The 18,337-nt window shown below is 34.0% G+C and overlaps 1 protein-coding gene across 3 annotated transcripts in view; it reads right to left on the bottom strand.

Moving 5' to 3' along the window:
- Nucleotides 1-18,337, bottom strand: part of Hecw (Hecw ubiquitin protein ligase) — a 469,561-nt gene that overhangs the window by 151,460 nt on the left and 299,764 nt on the right. For 2 of the 3 annotated variants that reach the window (XM_072536974.1, XM_072536976.1), the window contains exons 9-11: nt 16,203-16,388; nt 15,998-16,096; nt 10,893-11,143 (exon numbers count right to left, since the gene is read on the bottom strand). In XM_072536974.1, coding sequence (XP_072393075.1) covers nt 10,893-11,143; nt 15,998-16,096; nt 16,203-16,388 — 536 coding nt within the window. The remainder of the gene's footprint in view (nt 1-10,892; nt 11,144-15,997; nt 16,097-16,202; nt 16,389-18,337) is intronic. The other variant, XM_072536975.1, reaches the window with a different exon arrangement.

Raw genomic sequence — 18,337 nt, 5'->3', positions numbered from 1 at the left:
GACATACGAGAACTGTAAAAGGTAATTGACTGAAAATAAAACATTGGCTGTAGAATTTGTGAAAATTGTCCTTCCTATAAATTATTAGAGAAATATTTCGAGTAGCAACCAACAAAATCACTATATCACTACTAGTAACCAAAATTCGCCAAATAAAGCATGAATTCAAGAAACAAAAGACAAATACTGCCAGAAGAAAAACCCCCATTGAGGAAAAACATGAAATAATAAAAGGATAAATAAAACAATCAAAAAGAAATATTTTTAGAAGAAAAGAATTTCCATTGAAGGAAAAGCATATGATAAAAAAGGATTATCTAAGTGAAACCTTGAAACGAAATTGTGTGAAAAATATAACATGGAAGTTAACGATTTTTTTTATAATAATTACTTACTAATTTTAATTTGAACAGCATATGACATCATTTTAATCTGATAATAAGTATGGCAATTATTAACTGGAGTAAATTGACAAACCGACTCTACTATAATCTATATGCGAACAAAAAGAGCCACACCTATTTAAAAGCAGCGAAGCAATATGAGGTGTCATAATAATTTCTAGTTTATTTTTTAATCTTAGATTTTATACAGAAGATATTTATGACATATCTTAGCATTAATAAATGTATTTCAGTCTTGACAGTCAAAGTCAAAGGGATGTGAGATAAACATAAACGTGCAAGAGCTTCCAGAGTGCGGTGGTATATATTGACAAATGGACAATATGTATATTGATATTATATTGATTTATACCGACAATATTTTTTTGTGGACCCAACAATCTATGGTAAAAAAATATTTTTTGACTTAAGGAAGGATTATGACTTGCATTATAGAAAAGTTATTGTACTGTAGTAATTGTGCACTTCACTAAACTCATGAATATTTTGACAGTTTCATTGTCGGAAACATACAACACAAAAATTACTACATTACACTATCAAATGATGACAAAGATGTCATCAACTTAACGTAACCAGCAGGTAGGTTTTAGATTTGATGAGACCAAGTTGCCCAATCTCATCATATTCGTAAAAGACCAAATCCGCAATGAAGACCATGGTGTCTACGAGATACCTTGCTCCAGTTGCCCACGAACATGCATAGGACAGACAAACCGACGAATCCACAACCGTATTTACGAAAATTCTATATCTGTAAAACATTCCGATACTACTTCAGTGCTAGCCCAACATCATATTCAGACAGGTCACAAAATAGATTTCGAAAAAGCAAAAACCATGGCTCCTATCCGCTCCTTAAAATAGAGAAACACGCGCTGGCACTAAAAGACTACCGGCAACATGGCGACCGCTGCTTCAGCGACCCGCTGCCGCTCAGACCTTTTCCGACACGAGTGAGGGAAGTAGGCAGTTTGAGACCCCGAACTCGAACGGAACCATATCCCTCTTGAAAATGGCTCTAAAATGGGTGCCGAAACATCGAATTTTAAATTCTCAAAACACGGTTCTTCTCAAAAACTTAGTAATTTGTATCAATTCGACGGTTAAAATTCAATATCTTTTAATCAAAGTGTCCTATCGACAAAAATCGGAAAAACGTTTTAAACGTGAAGAGTGCAGATTCTATAAAAGTACTAAATAAATGAACGTTGCACGATTTTTGAAATTTTTTACGATTCTCATGAGATTATTAAATTTTTAACCTTTTACATTACAAACTATTGCACGTCACGGAAAATACTTAGGACGGCATTAGGTGAAAATTGTAGCTGAAGTAGCGTAGTTTAGAAAAACGTACTTGAGTAATCGAAAAAAAGCTGTTTTAAATATTTTATATCGTTAATGTGAAAGTTTAAATTCAGCGTTTTTAGGCATATTTCAAATGCCTCAAATTTGTTGCCAAAAATCAATACCGAAATTTGATGCCATATGTTTTGGCCTTTAAGATTGGGATTAACAATGGAAATTCCATAGTGACTGGTGGACTTTTTACTTTATTATAAAGATTTTCTAGACGAATTATGAAGGTCCTAAGTGAAATCTAAGTAGTTGAAAAACATTGAATAATAAAAGGCTTTTTTATTGTTATTTTGCAGCAACAGTAATAAATTAAAATATTTTTAACCAGCCGTATCTTATAGAAAATTTAATTGTCGCTATTTTATTTCATTACGACTTTCCTCCAAAATTAATTGTTTTTAATTTATAAGCAAGGAAAGTATAAAAAAATCAATGATTTTAGGAATTTTTAATTACCTATTTTAATTTTTATTATTAATTTTCCCGACCTATTTGAGAGGGAGGACAAGTTATCATCTAACTATTTTTGCAAAAATTCGAATGCCACTCCTCACATCCAAATTTAGTCGATTTTTTACAGATCCGCCCTGGTCTAATATCAAACGAGGATATAACACCTTTTTTACTACTTTCATCTTGAGAACTCCGAAGATATCTGATTCCTCTAATACCGAGACCAAAATAAGTCTAACTGTCAAATGTCTTTTACTACCAATTGACAATAATTATATGATATTGTTAAGTTAAATCAATTTATCACAATTTTACTTCACGATTGTTTTTAAAACGATTCCTGACTGCAAATCGAAAGATGAAAACAAAAAAAAAAATTTTACAATTCATTGTGGTTTATTTCTATGTAAAAATATTCACTGAAAAACATTTTTCACCAAAATAGTATCTAGCCGAACATCAACTGTTAATTAATTACGCCTTTTTACCGCATCAACTCATCTATAAAGCCATGTTCCAGTCCACATAATGGTGGATATACTTCCTAATTATATTTTAAATTTGTCTCCTATGAACTTACATCCTAATATTACTTTCATAAATGCTCGCAAACCTGCTGGCTGATAAAATTTTGAATTTTCAATTCTTTGATAAGTTTAGTCTATCGTCTTGCTCTTTAGGTACCTACTCTATTTGTGCTTTATTCCACTTCGTAAGTCCTTCGATTCGCATAATATTAATTGATTTTTTTATGTTAAATGATACCCACTTGGGATGCAATTAGTTCACAATCAGCAGAAGGGCCAATACTCCGAATTCAGAAACAAGCTGAACTCAAAAACTAGAAAACTAAAGAAGAATATTGGCAACGTTTTACGAGCAACGTAGAAACATATTTAGACGGAGCACAGAGGGACACAGACAAATTAAAATCTCAAGAAACACATGGGAAAAATAGTTTATAGTCTATATAATAAATACACCAGAATATGATGAAATGTTTGAAGAAGGTTTGACGAAGAGTAAAGTTTCAAAACTCAGATATTTCACAAGAACTGAAGAAATTTAAAAATAAAAAGTCCTAAGATCTAGGCGGCTAACGAGCTGTTCAAATAAGCCGCACAAGAAGTATATAAATATGAATGTAGTAAGCAGAAAACATCCACCCACAAATTGCCAAAAATGATATTTTATTACCAGCGAGCACAAAATTTCTCTTTATGTAATACATATATAGAAAACTTCCAAGCGAACACACTATTGCTTTATAATAAAATCAGTGGCGGCTGGTGTGGTAAAATTTTGGGTAGGCCAAGCCAGCAAATTACATTATAGCTATGTGTAATCAGTGGCGGACCCAAAGGGAGGGGTAATGGGGTCATGACCCTCCCCCCTTAAAAATATTTGAAAACCCACTTATCCTATTGGTGGTAAAAAAAATTTCTGTAGCCGCCAGTGTATGTAATACATATTTTTTTTGACGTGACAACGTCTTAAATTAGGTTGTGGCTCGGAGTCACTTATGAAAAAGTGTAACGCCCGCTCACGTCTGTTACGATGAGTCACCGAACGAGAGAGAGGCCCGCCGGACCGGCGAATGCCTTGCGTCTCTCTCCCACTCAAACATGATCGGTCCGCTGGTGCGATGCTATTTCTCCTATCATCGTCCTATCCTCAACAAAATCACTCAAATAGAAATTAGTCAGGTTTAAGTTTACATGTACAATGTTTTAGTAAACAAAATATATTTCTATAGTTAAAATTTGTGCAATTCTTATTTTCATTCAATTCCTTGTTCCTATTGTGCAATTTAATAATATTCATATCAATAAATATTCTACCGAGAAAAAGACGTTGTCACGTAAAATCTTCGCCCGTAAAACCGACTTTACAGGCAACCGATTTTTTTTGTTTGAAGGTGGGAATCTTCTAAAGACCGTACCAGATGAATCGTACCTGGCGTGTGTTGAATTCAGAGTACATCTGAACTATCAACGGTACACTCACTATCAACATTACTATTACTGCAACCTGGTAAAGCGTCAGAAAAACTCATTTTTATGTATCTGTTATAAAACGATCTCATTATTCCAAGAATAATTTAAAAAAATCAACCTCGATCGGCCAAACAACTATTGCAACTAGTAATAACAAGAACAGATAACAGTCAAAATTGAACTAATGCTCGGCGACAGTGTTGCCATATATAAGTTGCATACAATCAGGCGATATAGAAATCATGCAAATGTGATTTTTTTTTTTTTCGAATTTTACGAATTTTTTTTAATTTATTTGGGCAACCGTGCACTTGTTTGCAATTGTGTTGTTTGTTTAAAAATACGTTACAATTATAGATTATTTTACATATTTTTTTATCACAATTTAAAAGAAAATTTATATTAGAATTCGATAATTACGTTACAAGTGACAACGATGGTCGGCGTAGGCCCGATCGTCTGGTGCCTAAACAGCAAGCATAAACACGACAATATAAATCGTTGTCCGGCAAGCTGCTTAACTTCAAACGCTTTTTGTACGGGGATCTTATGTGAGGGGGATCGGTCAGTTCCGATCGGGCCTATTAATGATATTGAAAATGCCTGATTACGATTCGATGCTTTCTGTGGTAATATAATAACATAGTTGTTTTAACGGACGCTAATGTATTGAGTGATTTAGTACATTTAAAAGTTATTTACATGTATTAACATAATTTTTGAATATATATGTTTTTCTTAAAGCTCTTAAAATTATTGGGTAGGCCCGGCCTATCCCGCCTACCCCCAAAAGCCGCCACTGAATAAAATTGTCAAAAATCTAACCAACAAATATTCATAATAAGTGAGATTTTTAATATGAAGTTCAAGTGGTTTAAGCGTTTTCTAAAAAACATAAATTAATATCCTTATTAAAATAACCGTTGAGAAGTGCTAAGTGGTTTGAATCATTTCAACGCTTCATGATAAGAGTAAAAATAGTATGTCTTTCTTTGGGTTAAAAACGTTCAAGTAGGGTGGATGTTTTCTACTCTTAAGAAATACGAATATAATCAGAAAACCTCCAAACCAATTGGTATCATTTTACAGTTAAAACAAATAATAGTAGATATTATTTATGTGAAACTACGAACTAGATGGATAAAATATCTTTTCATGAGTTACTTGTTCATTTCCGCTTTGTCATTCCTATTTGATTCTACTGATGAAAACTAAAATAGCTATGTCTGGACAGAGAAATACTTGTGAGGTAGCGAAATTCAGTGATAATGAAGCTATAGTTGTGAAATAATATCTGAAGAAAGTACATAATTATAGAAGTAGATACATACGACTTGTTTCAATATTATGTTTATATGGTAAGCCACAATTATTGATTGTAGCGACAATTACATTTTTAACTGTCTAATATTTGACGTTTCGATTTTCACTCCTGAAATCGTTTCCATTAAAGATCATTTTAAAAATACTGCGAAAATGTATAACCAAGTTGTTATTAGGTTATGCATTTTTAGAGTTGATGGTCAATATGCTTGGCATCGATCTTGAAGCAACAACATGCTTATAATTGAACAAATTTGCGGGTGGTGTTCTTACCCTAGGAATATCAAATGACTGTTTGTTTTTTGTGTTAACTATATGTTTTTGTAATGTGTATCGTAGTTGTGGTTATGTAACGTATCATGTATTGTGTGTTGCATAAGTATTGTGTATATATTGTACAAAGGTGATATTTCTCTGATTTCCTCTTACTCCGCTATTATTGGTATATTCTTGGTATTGGTGCACCGTTCCATTGTGGTATGTGCTCGTTGTCCCAGACAGGTTTGCATATCTGGGTTTTCTCGAAGTCTCTGTTCTTGATGTACGTTTCATGCTCGTTTGTCCTGACACTTAGTGGTCTTGCGGTTTCTCCTACATAGAAATTGTTGCATTCACACAGTATTATATAGATGCAGTTTTTTGATCTTTCTTGTGTGTTGTTGGGTTTGGTTTTGGACAGGATAGATGTCAGTTTGTTGGTTGTTTTGAATTTTGTTGTGATGTTGTACTGGTTTACTATCCCTTCCAATTTTTCTGATCAGCCCTTTACATATGGTATTGTTGTCATCTTTGAGTCCCTGCTTTTGAGTGTTTCTGAATTGTTTGTAGTGTTTTGTTGTCTAATCTTGAGGAATTCCAATGTTGGTTGGCCTATACGTGTATTTATTTTCAAAACGAAAATTTTTTTGATTCTAATAAATAAAATAAATCTGTTAACTCATATATTTATGGATAATTAGTCAAATTATGGGGATTTGGGAAGTTATTAGTGAATTATTTATTAGAAAAAATTATTCAACAAAATGTAGGTCAATGGTTACCCGGATACCACTTCTGTACATCAGGATGGGCTTGATGAGACCATTTTGAGACCCGGATTTTAAGGAATAAAGGAACTTCACGGCATCAGGTATGACGTACCAGTTTCCTATGTCTCTAGACGATGAATGTTGCTTTCGCTCAGGGTCTCTTCGACCATCAACTTTACCCATCACCATTAAGATGATATATTCGCTCCGTGCGTGACCATGGTAGGGGTACTTTAAAACGATGCCAGCGTGCGTAGCGGCGAAATATGACACAATTGGACCTACCTTTTTACGCATAAATTTTATCAAAAATGTGTGCAAATACATATTGCGTATTTAATTGTGCCAATAGCAAAAATAGTAAGTGTAGTTTTCATAGGTTCCCAAAGATTACATATAAATTAGAGAAAAGAAAAAGATGGATCCGTGCTATTAATATGAAAAAGTTAAATTCACATAACTTCATTTTTATGCAATTGAAATAGGAAAAATTTAAATAATTTACGTTAAATGATATTTTATAAGGCTTCAAGCTAATTGCAGAGTGCCTGATGACTTTAGTTTTTATATCATAACTTTTACTATTACTGTTTTTAAATATATGCTCTTTCACGTGAAAAAATTGATTTGTCAGTACTAGATTTTTCCCTTTCTTTTCCGTTTGTGGTTGAAAAGATATATTATGATGAATTTTGAGAAACCCAGTTTTTAATACTACATTTATTTTGTACGTAAACTGAAAAAATATAATTAAAAAGTTAATTATTAATAATTGTCATTTTCGCATGTATTTAACAATGTCAAACATATGTCATGTTTAACCTGAAAATTGCTAGGTCCAAAACTGTCAGATGAAGGCGGTAGGTGTCGCGTCAGTCACGCACGGAGCGAATAGTGAAATTATATTTATCATTTCGTAGAATATGATTCAATTATGACACCTTTCGCTGCTTAATGAGATCTAACAACTCTCTTTGAATATTTACTCTTCTTAGAGCTTCATGATTTGTTACATGGTCCCCCCATAAAACTTTAAGCAGCCTTCTGAGACACCACATTTCGAAAGCCGCCACACGATTGAGAGATTTCACTTTAAATTCTCACTTCCGTACATCAGGATGGGTGATATGTAGCACTTCAAGATCAATATTCTAAGGATTATAAGAACTTCACGGCGAAGGAGGTATTTGTCAAAGTTAACGAAGGCGTTACTAGCCATTGCTGCTCTTATTTTCACTTCCAGGTCCACAGTCCCACTTACTGTTTAATGTAGCTCTAAGGTATTTAAATTTTTCAACACTTTCAATAGTTCTATTATTTATATTCAACTGAGCTTCCATATGGGGTTGTCGGTTCGTTATCATATATTTGGTTTTTGGTAGGTTGATGTTAAGGCCGTACTCCATTTATAACATTCATTAAATCTTGCAGCTCCTCTATATTGTCCGCTATTGTGACCGTATTTTCAGTATATCTTAGGTTATTTATAGGAAGATCATTAATGTTTAAGCAATAAAATAAAATAATTACTTTTTACCATTTTTGAAGGACATGGAATTCACTAAATAAAATAACCTTAAGTTTCTCACACAGCCTAAATTATTATTAGTTTATTATAGTTTAAATTGTTTACATAACAAAATTATAGATTCAATGCCGATAAATTCAGAGATTACTAGTAAAATATTGTTTCAAATGTAATGAGATTATGCGTTAAATAAATATATTTATATTATCGGTGGTTTTATCAACTTTGTTAAAATAAATAAAAGATATCTTTATTTGAATAATAGTCAGAGTTGAATGAAACATTTGTAATTATTACAACGATCACAGGCCACTGCAATATAATTTTAAAATATTTTTGCCTGCTGGTTAGGCAATACAAAATACACTTCTACGCGTAGATTATATACTATCTACTATATAGGCAACTTTCAATACAAAGGATTTTTTAACCTTTCGCTTCCCGTTGTGATATTCGTCAGTACAACTTCTAACGTATCTCACTATACAAACTAATCAAAATTTTGTAAGAAATTATTTAAACTTTGAAAGGTCTGAAGACGCTTGTAGTTTACAGATTAAAAAAAAATGTAATAAAATTAATGTAAAAAGTTGTTCAAATAAATATCAATTCCTTTTAAAATGTCTTAGCTGTGACTTAGCCAATTAGCTAGACACATTTTGTAACAAAAAATTTTTCAGGAAAATAATCGGCTTTTCTATTTACAGTAACTTAGTAACTTTCTCTATTTAGTTTGTAGAATATTGGCAGGTGGAAAACTGCACAGTGCAGAAAAGAAAAATAATAAGTCTAACGAGACCTGGCAGTGAATAATCCTAAGTCTTGTTTATATAGCAATTATTGTTACCATATCAAACACTGAAGACTACAGAACAATATCTGGTCAATAAAACCGGAGTTTTCTGCGGTCGGCATCAGAGTTATAAACCATTCGTTTTCCGGGTTTTCCGGTGTATCTTATGTATGGGTACATCTCTCTACGTGCCGCTATAGAAGCAGGATTGGTTATTGGTTGCGGTAATTTAAGTACTTAACATACCCCAACACGAAAACCAACAGCCGGGAGAGGGTTTCAGGCACAACTCAAGTACTCAACGTAACCAGAGATGAAACGTGAATCTGCTAAAATCATTTTCCGACAATTGTAGATAACTCGGACAATCACCTAGGTACTACTGTCGTTAGATACTGATCAATGAACGTCCTGACTGCATCGTCTATACTAAATCCTTTATTTTGATTAGCTATTGATGGTGAAAATACGCCACTTACACCCACGCAGGTTCGTTCCCTTCAGTTCCAGTTCAGTCCAGACGACTTCTGAGAGCTCTTATCTCTCGCCTTGCACAGTAGGTATTTCGTGGGTAGCTGTGATTGTGTACAACTTTCATTTCATGCCTACTTCCACTATTGGTGTTCTCCCTAATTACCGATCCATACTACCTTACACACATTTGTAAGTAGAGAGAAGTTATAGCAATATGTGGGTCATTTTAGAATGTCCTACGAACACTACATCAAGACCGTTGCATATCCACGAGAAATAATTTTATCTAAACTTCCAGCTTTGTTAATTACTATTTAAATGGGAATAAGCCACAATTTAAGGTTAAAGTACGTTTATTGACGTTTCAATTTCCACTTCGGAAATCATTCTCAAAATACAAACATTAGTAAATTAAACAAATTTTGTGTTTTTTTTTTCGTCAATAAACGTACTTTAACCTTTAATTGTGGCTTATTCCCATTTAAATAGTAATTACTTTAACATGCCACAAGAAAATAGCTTCAGAACAATATTCAAGCTTTGGCATGTTAAAACTGAGTGATATTTCAGTTACTTTCAGTTAGTATTTCAAATATTCAATTAATTATACTTTTAATTATTTCATTTATGAGGAAAGTCGCTAAGGTTTCTAGTTGCGCTGATAAAAAATTCATATTTTTAAGTCTTTTTACTATGCCAGGTTTATCGACGTATATCGAACGATTGTGTAGTTTTATAACGGAGAAATACAACTACACAATCAGATGGTTCAAAATTGATATTAGGTAATATTTTCTCACCATTCTTCGACACGTGTTTCAAGGTTTACCTTTTATCAGAAATACTTGTGAGAAGACTGAACTTGATTGAAAGGCGACTGCTAGTTGGCAATTATAAAAAAATATATACCAAAGCATGCATATTAGCGACTTCTAACAAGGAGAAATGAAGTCAGTGTCGATATTTACTTCAGATATTTATTTTTCTCTTGTAGCTGCACATGTTCGTTTTTCTGTATTTATTTGGTGTTATTTTGTGTGTGAATGGTGAATGTGTGTGGAAAGTTATCACAGTGATCTTTTAGACTCACTGTGATAACTTTATAGGTTTGGTAATCCTAGTTACAAGTAGTTCAAGTTGATATGGTTTAATGTGGTGTGAACTTTTATTTCGGAATATTTGTCAACTCCTTTTTTATCTCCAAAGTTTTACATGTGACTGTGGTGTCTTTAATTTTCGTATGTTAAATAATTAAGTAAGTAATTAATCGTTTTCATGTAAACTATAAATAGTTTATTAAACAAAAAAAGGGTGACGGAAAACCATAAATGCAATTTTTAAACCTTTTAAAAAGTTGGGACAAGACTGTGTGGCACGTATTTGGCTTTTACTTTGGTTATAAGTGAATGGTAATTGACTAAACAAACAGTATAATGCTATTGTATATATTCCACATCACAATTATTGAAACAATGCATGTAAATTAAACTAATATTTAACATTCCTAATAAAAATATAAAAAGTACTCACCTTAGCAATATAGTCAAATGAATGTCATGGCAAAACCTGTCTAAAGCACTAGTACCATCCACTCGAACAGCGTTAACTTTATCCCTAAGCGAAGAAGAATTTCCTACTGGAGGATGTCTTTCTCTAAGGATATCGAATATATTCGGTTGCCTAAGAAAAGCTACGACTTTATCGTTGTAAGCGACTGGAACCTCTGGGAAATTATTGAGGATGGTTGAAGACGGCGTTATACGTGGTGGTGGAGCTGGCGCCTGGAATAAAAGCATATTTTTGAGAGGCAATGAAATACACTCGCGATCATAAAATCCGGGTCACCTTGAAAATCACCGATATTTCATTTTTAACGAGCTTTACCGTAAATAATAATAACACAAATACAAACTAACGCATGTTTCTGAGAATTGTTGCGGTTTCCTTTGTAACAAAGAATTCCAATAGTGCCGATTTCGCGGTAAAGTGCACACTTCCCAAAATGAACGCTACCTGTAACTCCGCTTGTTTTAAATGTCTCGTTTGTACTTCGACTTTCTGTTCAAATGCAACGGACAAACGTTTATTATTGCCACCATTAGTGTTTATTAGTGCCATTATTAGTGTTTATTTTTTGACAAAAATGCCTTTGACTGTTGTTGAAAAGGCAAAATTGTTGCACTTGTGGAAGACGGTCACACTCAACGGCAAGTCGCAAGAACTGTTGGCGTAAGCCTTTCTACGGTTCAACGAGTGCTTCAACGCTTTCAGGAGGCAAGTTTGCTAACCAGGCGACCTGGCTTTGGACGAAGAAGAACGACCAAGGCACTAGATGACCGTTTCCTTGTGTTTCAGGCTTTACGAAACCGGACCTCAACTGCGGTTATGCATCAAAATCGTCTAGAGGAAGTACGAAATCGCAATTTTAGTGTTGCAACAGTCAGAGGAAGACTTCGTTCCTCTTGACTATCTTCTCGGGTAATGGCTAGAGGACCGCCACTTCGCCGGGTGCCTCAAATTGCACGACTAGCTTTTGCTCGACAATACGCGCATTGGGGAATTAACGATTGTAGCAAAGTGTTATTCTCAGATGAATCCCGTTTCTGCCTAACTGGATCCGATGGACGTGTAAGAGTTAGGAGGAGAACCGGTGAACGATTTTCACAAGCTTGCATTGCTCCAAGAATGCCATTTGGTGGAGGCTCAGTCATGGCTTGGGGAGGTATATCTTCCGATTTCCATACAGAATTACCCTTCATCGAAAATGGGTCCCTAACTGCACGAAGGTACATTACGGAGATTCCGGAAGAACATGTTATGCCCAACATGGCAGGGCTTGGAGAAAACGCCGTTTTTATGCAGTACAACGTGTGACCGCACGTTGCCAGGATCAGTATGTAATATTTGGACGAAGTTGGAATTACGAGGGTACCCTGGCCAGCTAGGTGTCCGGACCTGAATCCCATCGAACATTTCTGGGACGATTTGGAAAAACGTATTCAAACCCATACACCTCCTCCTAACAACGCACAGGAGCTTAAGGATCTGTTAGTGAGAGAGTGGAATAACATACCACAACATGTAATCCGGAGAAAAATTGAGAGTATGCCCCGTCGTCTGCAAGAGGTTATTAGAGCAAGGGGAGGCAATACACGATATTGGTCATTGAAATTTCACTGATTTTTTACCACGTTCTGTATTTTCCATTTTTTTTTCGTATGTCTGTTTTATCAACAATTTGATTTGTTTTCTGTTTTTTTTCAATAAAAACAATAAAAAACCATTTTTTTTCTTTCAAAACAAACATTGATGACAAATAAAAAATACATTAGCCAAAAAAAAAAGGTTATTACTGCACCAGAGGCAAAAATATTTAAGAAACTTGAAATTTTCAAGATGACCCGGATTTTATGATCGCGAGTGTAGCTTTACGTATGTTAGAAAATAAAAGAATGTTATATTGTAACAAAACAGTGGCGACAATGTATACAAGTCCAGCATATTCACCTATATAGGTACTTATGAAATTGTCTTGGCTAGACCATTATGACCACGATATTCTTCTCGAACTGTGCCTTGCATAATAAGTTACAATAATGAGTATTTTTATCCTCGCATCATATGTCCTAAGTACTCCAGCTTTCCCCTCTTGACAATCAATATTACTTTAACTTCATTTCCTATTCTTCTAGTAACTCCTACATTTGACATTCTTGTCAATGATATTCGTAGGATTCTTCTGTAACACCAAAATTCAATGGCTTCTATAGCAGTCGTATTATGTGCTAATCTAACCCATTCCTTAAGATAATCTAATATATTTAACATAATGTAAGTCTATTCTCGGCAATTTTTAGGAAATTTAGACTTAAAGTTAGTGAGATCTTCTTGTAATGGCACGACTTCATTGCGTATATTCCAAATTTGTCTTTTATCATATCGTTATTCACCAATTGTGATTATTAACCATTTGAAGCTTGGTGGTCCCAGCTGCGTTCTACTGAAACCACTAATAAAAAGTCAGTAACGTTAAGTGGGTCTCGAAAATAATTCTCCATTAGTTGGCGCCTGAAAATAATTCTCCATTAGTTGGCGCCTAGCTACTACTGAATGTGTACGTACTTCGACGTTGTTCTGACTTTTTTTTAGGTTACGTTCACTAATTTCTTAGGGAAATTTTCTTTTTCAAAATACGGGTTTTGCATCTTTATGCATGTTTGACATATATATTTACGGATTTTTTAGTTATATATAAAATTTTCGTATTGTAAGTTGCTTTTTTGTATTTTGAATGGGGTGGTTCTACATGGAACCACTAGACCATTAGGTCAAGATGCAAAATGTTGTGTAACAGATAAACAATGGATACAAAGATTAACATAAATGATATAAACAGTAATGACGCCTATATTTTATTAGAAGATACCCCTTCTGAGGATTCTGATGTATCCGATGCATCAGATATTGAATGTGATGATGAAAAAGTCGAAAATAATTTGGAAGAAACGAATTATTTTGCTGAATCTGAGCAAGAATACCAGGCGGAAAGTTAACCGGAAAGCAAGAACCTAAAAATGGACGAATTAGAAATAAAATGAGGTCAATATGTTACAAACGTATCCATAATTAATCCCATTTCCGGCGATTACTGGTCCAAGCGTACCAGTACAATTAAGTCCCATAAACTTCTTTTTATATCTCTTCACATTAAAACGTCCAGAATGTAGATAAAACAAACAAAAAATATGAACAATAAAAAACCAACAATGTCAAATATTTCCCATCAATAAATATGTTGATGAATTTAAAGAAGTAAAGTCATAGGGGCTTCTGGTCATCAAAGATAGAACTACGTGATAGTTTCATACTTTAGCGATATATATTATAGCTACTTACAAATCTTCACCTAAACTATAATAATATAAAACCCAAAAAAAGGAGTGGTAATTATGACACATTCTATAAAATACGTCCAATCTATGATAAAATTCAAGGGCAGGAGCAGTTCACGACAACACATGTCCAAAAAGTAAATAAAAAGGAGGCTATAAGATGTAGGTTCGACAAATAAAAATTAATATACACCTATTACAGTTTGAGACCTACACTGGAAAAATTAAAAAACTTGATGCCGGAGAAGAGTAGTGAAAGATTTGACTAGGGATCTAGAAGGTAAGTCTTCAAAGTGAACTATCCAAGGATCAAATATATGCATGTGGGGCTGCCAGAAATGATAGAAAATCATGTTCTCCCGCGTTTCTTAAAAAAGAACCAAAAGAGGATGGAAATAGGACAGTCACAAACGAGTAGAGAATAAATGATGAAGAATTACTAGCTGTACAGCGTATGGATAAACAGCCAGTTGTATTCTTGAGCAATTTTCAAAATGCAACCGGTGAAAACGTTGTTGATGATGGAAATTTGATTGAAGTAAGTTACAAAACAGTAGTCAAAGATTATAATAAGCATATCTGCTATGTGGATTAATCAGATATGCTAAAAAAATGCCGGTTTTGAAGCGGCAATGGCCACGAAATGCTACTAACATTTCATCAACAGTTGTGTTAGACTCTAAAGAAAATTAGGTTTGTGGGTTTTGATTAAATTTTTCAAGTAATACCGTTATTTCAGCACCTGGATCAGTTTTTTTTTTCGTTCTTGTCGATCAACTGGAACATCGAATCTCAAACAGTTGATAAGAGCGGAAAATCTTTTTGCAGACAAAGAGTGTCTAAAAATATCTCGTCCTGTTCCATCTGTTGCAAACAAGGAGGCTATATCCTCATGGTTTGATTTAAATACAGCTGTATAGATCAGTAAACCTAGAAAATAATTCATTTCTTCAACTGTGACATTGCGTAGTTTCATTCTTGAGTGATTTCAATACTTAGACCTGACATTTTTAAGTTTTTTATTTGTTCTCTTAATAAGCTATATCCAGGCAACAATAAGCTCTACTTTTATTGCTACTAAAGTGGAAGTTGGCATTTTTATGAGATTATGAGCGGGTGTTGCCCGCATTTTTGTTTAAACTTTTTGCAATTGCCGTATTTTGGTTCTTTTCTGCCCTCAACATTATCAGTATCACTTCAACTGGTTCCTCATCAGCAGATTACTCTGACTCGGTTTCGTGGTCACTGAGTATATAATCAGCATCCTCCTGATCAGACAATTCCACATCAGAATCAAGTGAATCAAATATTTTCATTACTTTCTTTTCAAAGTTAGTATCATCGTATCGGACTCGTTTTGAAACAGGATACTTTCACATTTTTGACTACGAGAAATATACAAAATTATTTTATTGAAAATCCGATATAATTGTAGTTTGTAACATACTCATCGTCGTGCCGTCCAGTGGACCGCAAGCACAGCGTAACTCGAAAACTAAACGCAACAGAATCACTACGCTACACCCTGAGGTTAACAACAGACTAACTTAAAGGAAAGGTACTGGGAAGCGCAAATCTAAATGACAAATAGTAGAGGGGGTACTAACCACAAACCTAAGTGCAGCGATCCGTGGGACGTCACAATGCCTGTTAAGGGTTAAAAGGTTGATACTAATAGAAAGTTTAATAATCACAAATAACAGCTAACCTAATTTATATCCAGTAAAATTTCTAGGTACTTACTTGTCCTTCTTCAACCATTCTTCTAGGTAAAGAAAGGTCGAGAGGTAACCTGGGATCCATATAAGTAGTTTTCTTATTAGCATGGTCGATAAAGAATTGCTGTTATCCGGTCCAACGAAAGCATAAGAGAAAAATGAATGATTATCTCTCATCTTTAATTCGGAACTATACATTCACATAAGTTTGAAATACTTGTTTATCTTACCTTAGCACTTCTGTCCTTTCTTGTATCCCAACCGTTCGGCAAATCCAGAGTAGGGTCAGCGAATAAATTGACTAGACTGACTAACTCTTTGTTGTGCTGGTATTTTTCGAAAACGTTAGGATCTCGTCTGATCTTTACTATCATGTGTCTCAAAGTAGGGTTTCTGTTGTATAAAGCTAATGCTTCCTGTAACAATAAAACCAAATAATGAACCAAATGAAAAATCTTTAATAGCTTATACTGTATACTGATATAAATATCTTTTTAATATTTAATGATAGTATGTTGGGAGGTTTTAGGTATCAGATCAAAAATGCTCAAATGCTCAAATGATCAAAAATGGAATGACAGGGAAAATTGGAGAAAACGGTTGAGTGAAGGAAGACAGTGAAAACTGTGGGAATCCTTAGTAGTAGTATCAAAAATGCACAAAAGTGTCTCAATCCACGTAAATAGTCGTAAAAAGACGCGAAGTACGAAGTACGAGTTAACATTGGATTAAATGATGATACATGCTTTGAAATGGGATAGACAGAGAACATAATGTCGTCCACAGTGTCCGTTATGTACGTTACTTTGTATGGAAAGGGTTTCACGTTCATTCCGCTCTAGTTGTTGAGATCATTTATCGTCAGAAGTTATTATACCAGTGTGTGAATTGACGGGGTATTTGGTTGATTTGAATTTTGTTGTGAAAATCAGTTCATTTCTGACCAAACAAAAATTAGTCAAACTAGTTGTTTGAATTCTTATTTAAAATGTTGCTAAGGTGCCAGGCCTGCAAAGATTTTTGTATTGAGATGTAGATCAATTAAGGCGAACCTATTTTGCTATTTATACCCAAATACTTACAAAATTCTTCAAATAGCTGTTTTACTACTGGCAGATATCACATGCCAAGAATGCATGTTTAATTTTGAAGTATTAGATATTGTGATTATTTTGTTAGTTACGCCACGAAATGTTACATACTCTCTATGCTGTTTTACGGGGTAGAAGGGTGGACGTTAAAAGCAAAACTACAAAAACAATTTAATACTTTGGAGGGGATGTATCGGCGCATACTGTGAATATCTCTTATCTTTTAACAACTGTTAGCGTCAGGAGGAAAGCGTCATATCTAGGCCATGTGTTTCGGAATGAAAAATACAGTCCCTACTTCAACTTATAGTGGAAGGCAACATTGAAGGTAGGAGAGCATAAGGTAGAAAGAAAAATCATGGCCCAGGTATGATGGTCACCAAACCTCGGTAAAGGACGTCACATACTAAAAAGTTGTTTAAGTGATGAATTCGACCGTAACTTGATGGAAGTTCATTTTATCTAATATTAAAACAATGAAAACTTTTGTTTTCAACACTTCCACACAAAATTTATTAGAATTTACTATCACTACAGCACAGCTGTTTCGACAGACTGATTTCCTCAACTGATGTATTTTACTATGTGTGTACACTTCTTAGTCTTTAACTGAATAAGTTGAGCAGGGGACAGCTGTTTGTCTCAAGTTGGTCATTCAGAATTATGTCTCTATTTTATAATTTATTAATTTCCATAGATTCTAATAAAGATAGCTTAAGGCCTTTATTTTGAATGTGAATAATTTGAAATTGGTCATTAAAAGAATGATTATGATCTTGAAGGTGGAGTGCGTACGTAGAATCTGTTTTTTTATTATTGAAAGACCTTTTGTGTTCCGCTATACGTTTGTTAAATGTCTACTAGTTTGACCGATGTAAGTTTTTGGGCTTTCACCACATGTAAGTTTGTATACACCACTGTTTTTTTCTTTTCTCTTGTAGTCCTTAATATCTATTTGCTAAAGTTGTTGTTTGATCTGAAAGCTGGTGTTATTCCTTTCTTTTTTATGTGTTATTTTTGTTGATATCTTGACTGTAGATGTAATCGAGCAGAAGGTAATGAGTTTTTTCTCTGGTGCAGTAGTGGAATAACTAACTTAATAATTAAATAATAATAAACAATGGGACAACGAACAAAAAATAAATAAAATTTTAAACCAAAAACTACGTAAGAAAGCCCTGAAATTAGTCTTCTCGCCACCAGAGAAAAAACCCAATACCTTCTGCTCGATTCCATATACAGGCAAGAAATCAACAAAAATAGCAAACCACATA

The sequence above is a fragment of the Diabrotica undecimpunctata genome, chromosome 7 (genome assembly GCF_040954645.1).
Source record: "Diabrotica undecimpunctata isolate CICGRU chromosome 7, icDiaUnde3, whole genome shotgun sequence".
Taxonomy (NCBI): Eukaryota; Metazoa; Arthropoda; class Insecta; order Coleoptera; family Chrysomelidae; genus Diabrotica; species Diabrotica undecimpunctata.
This window is presented reverse-complemented; position numbering and strand designations above follow the sequence as displayed.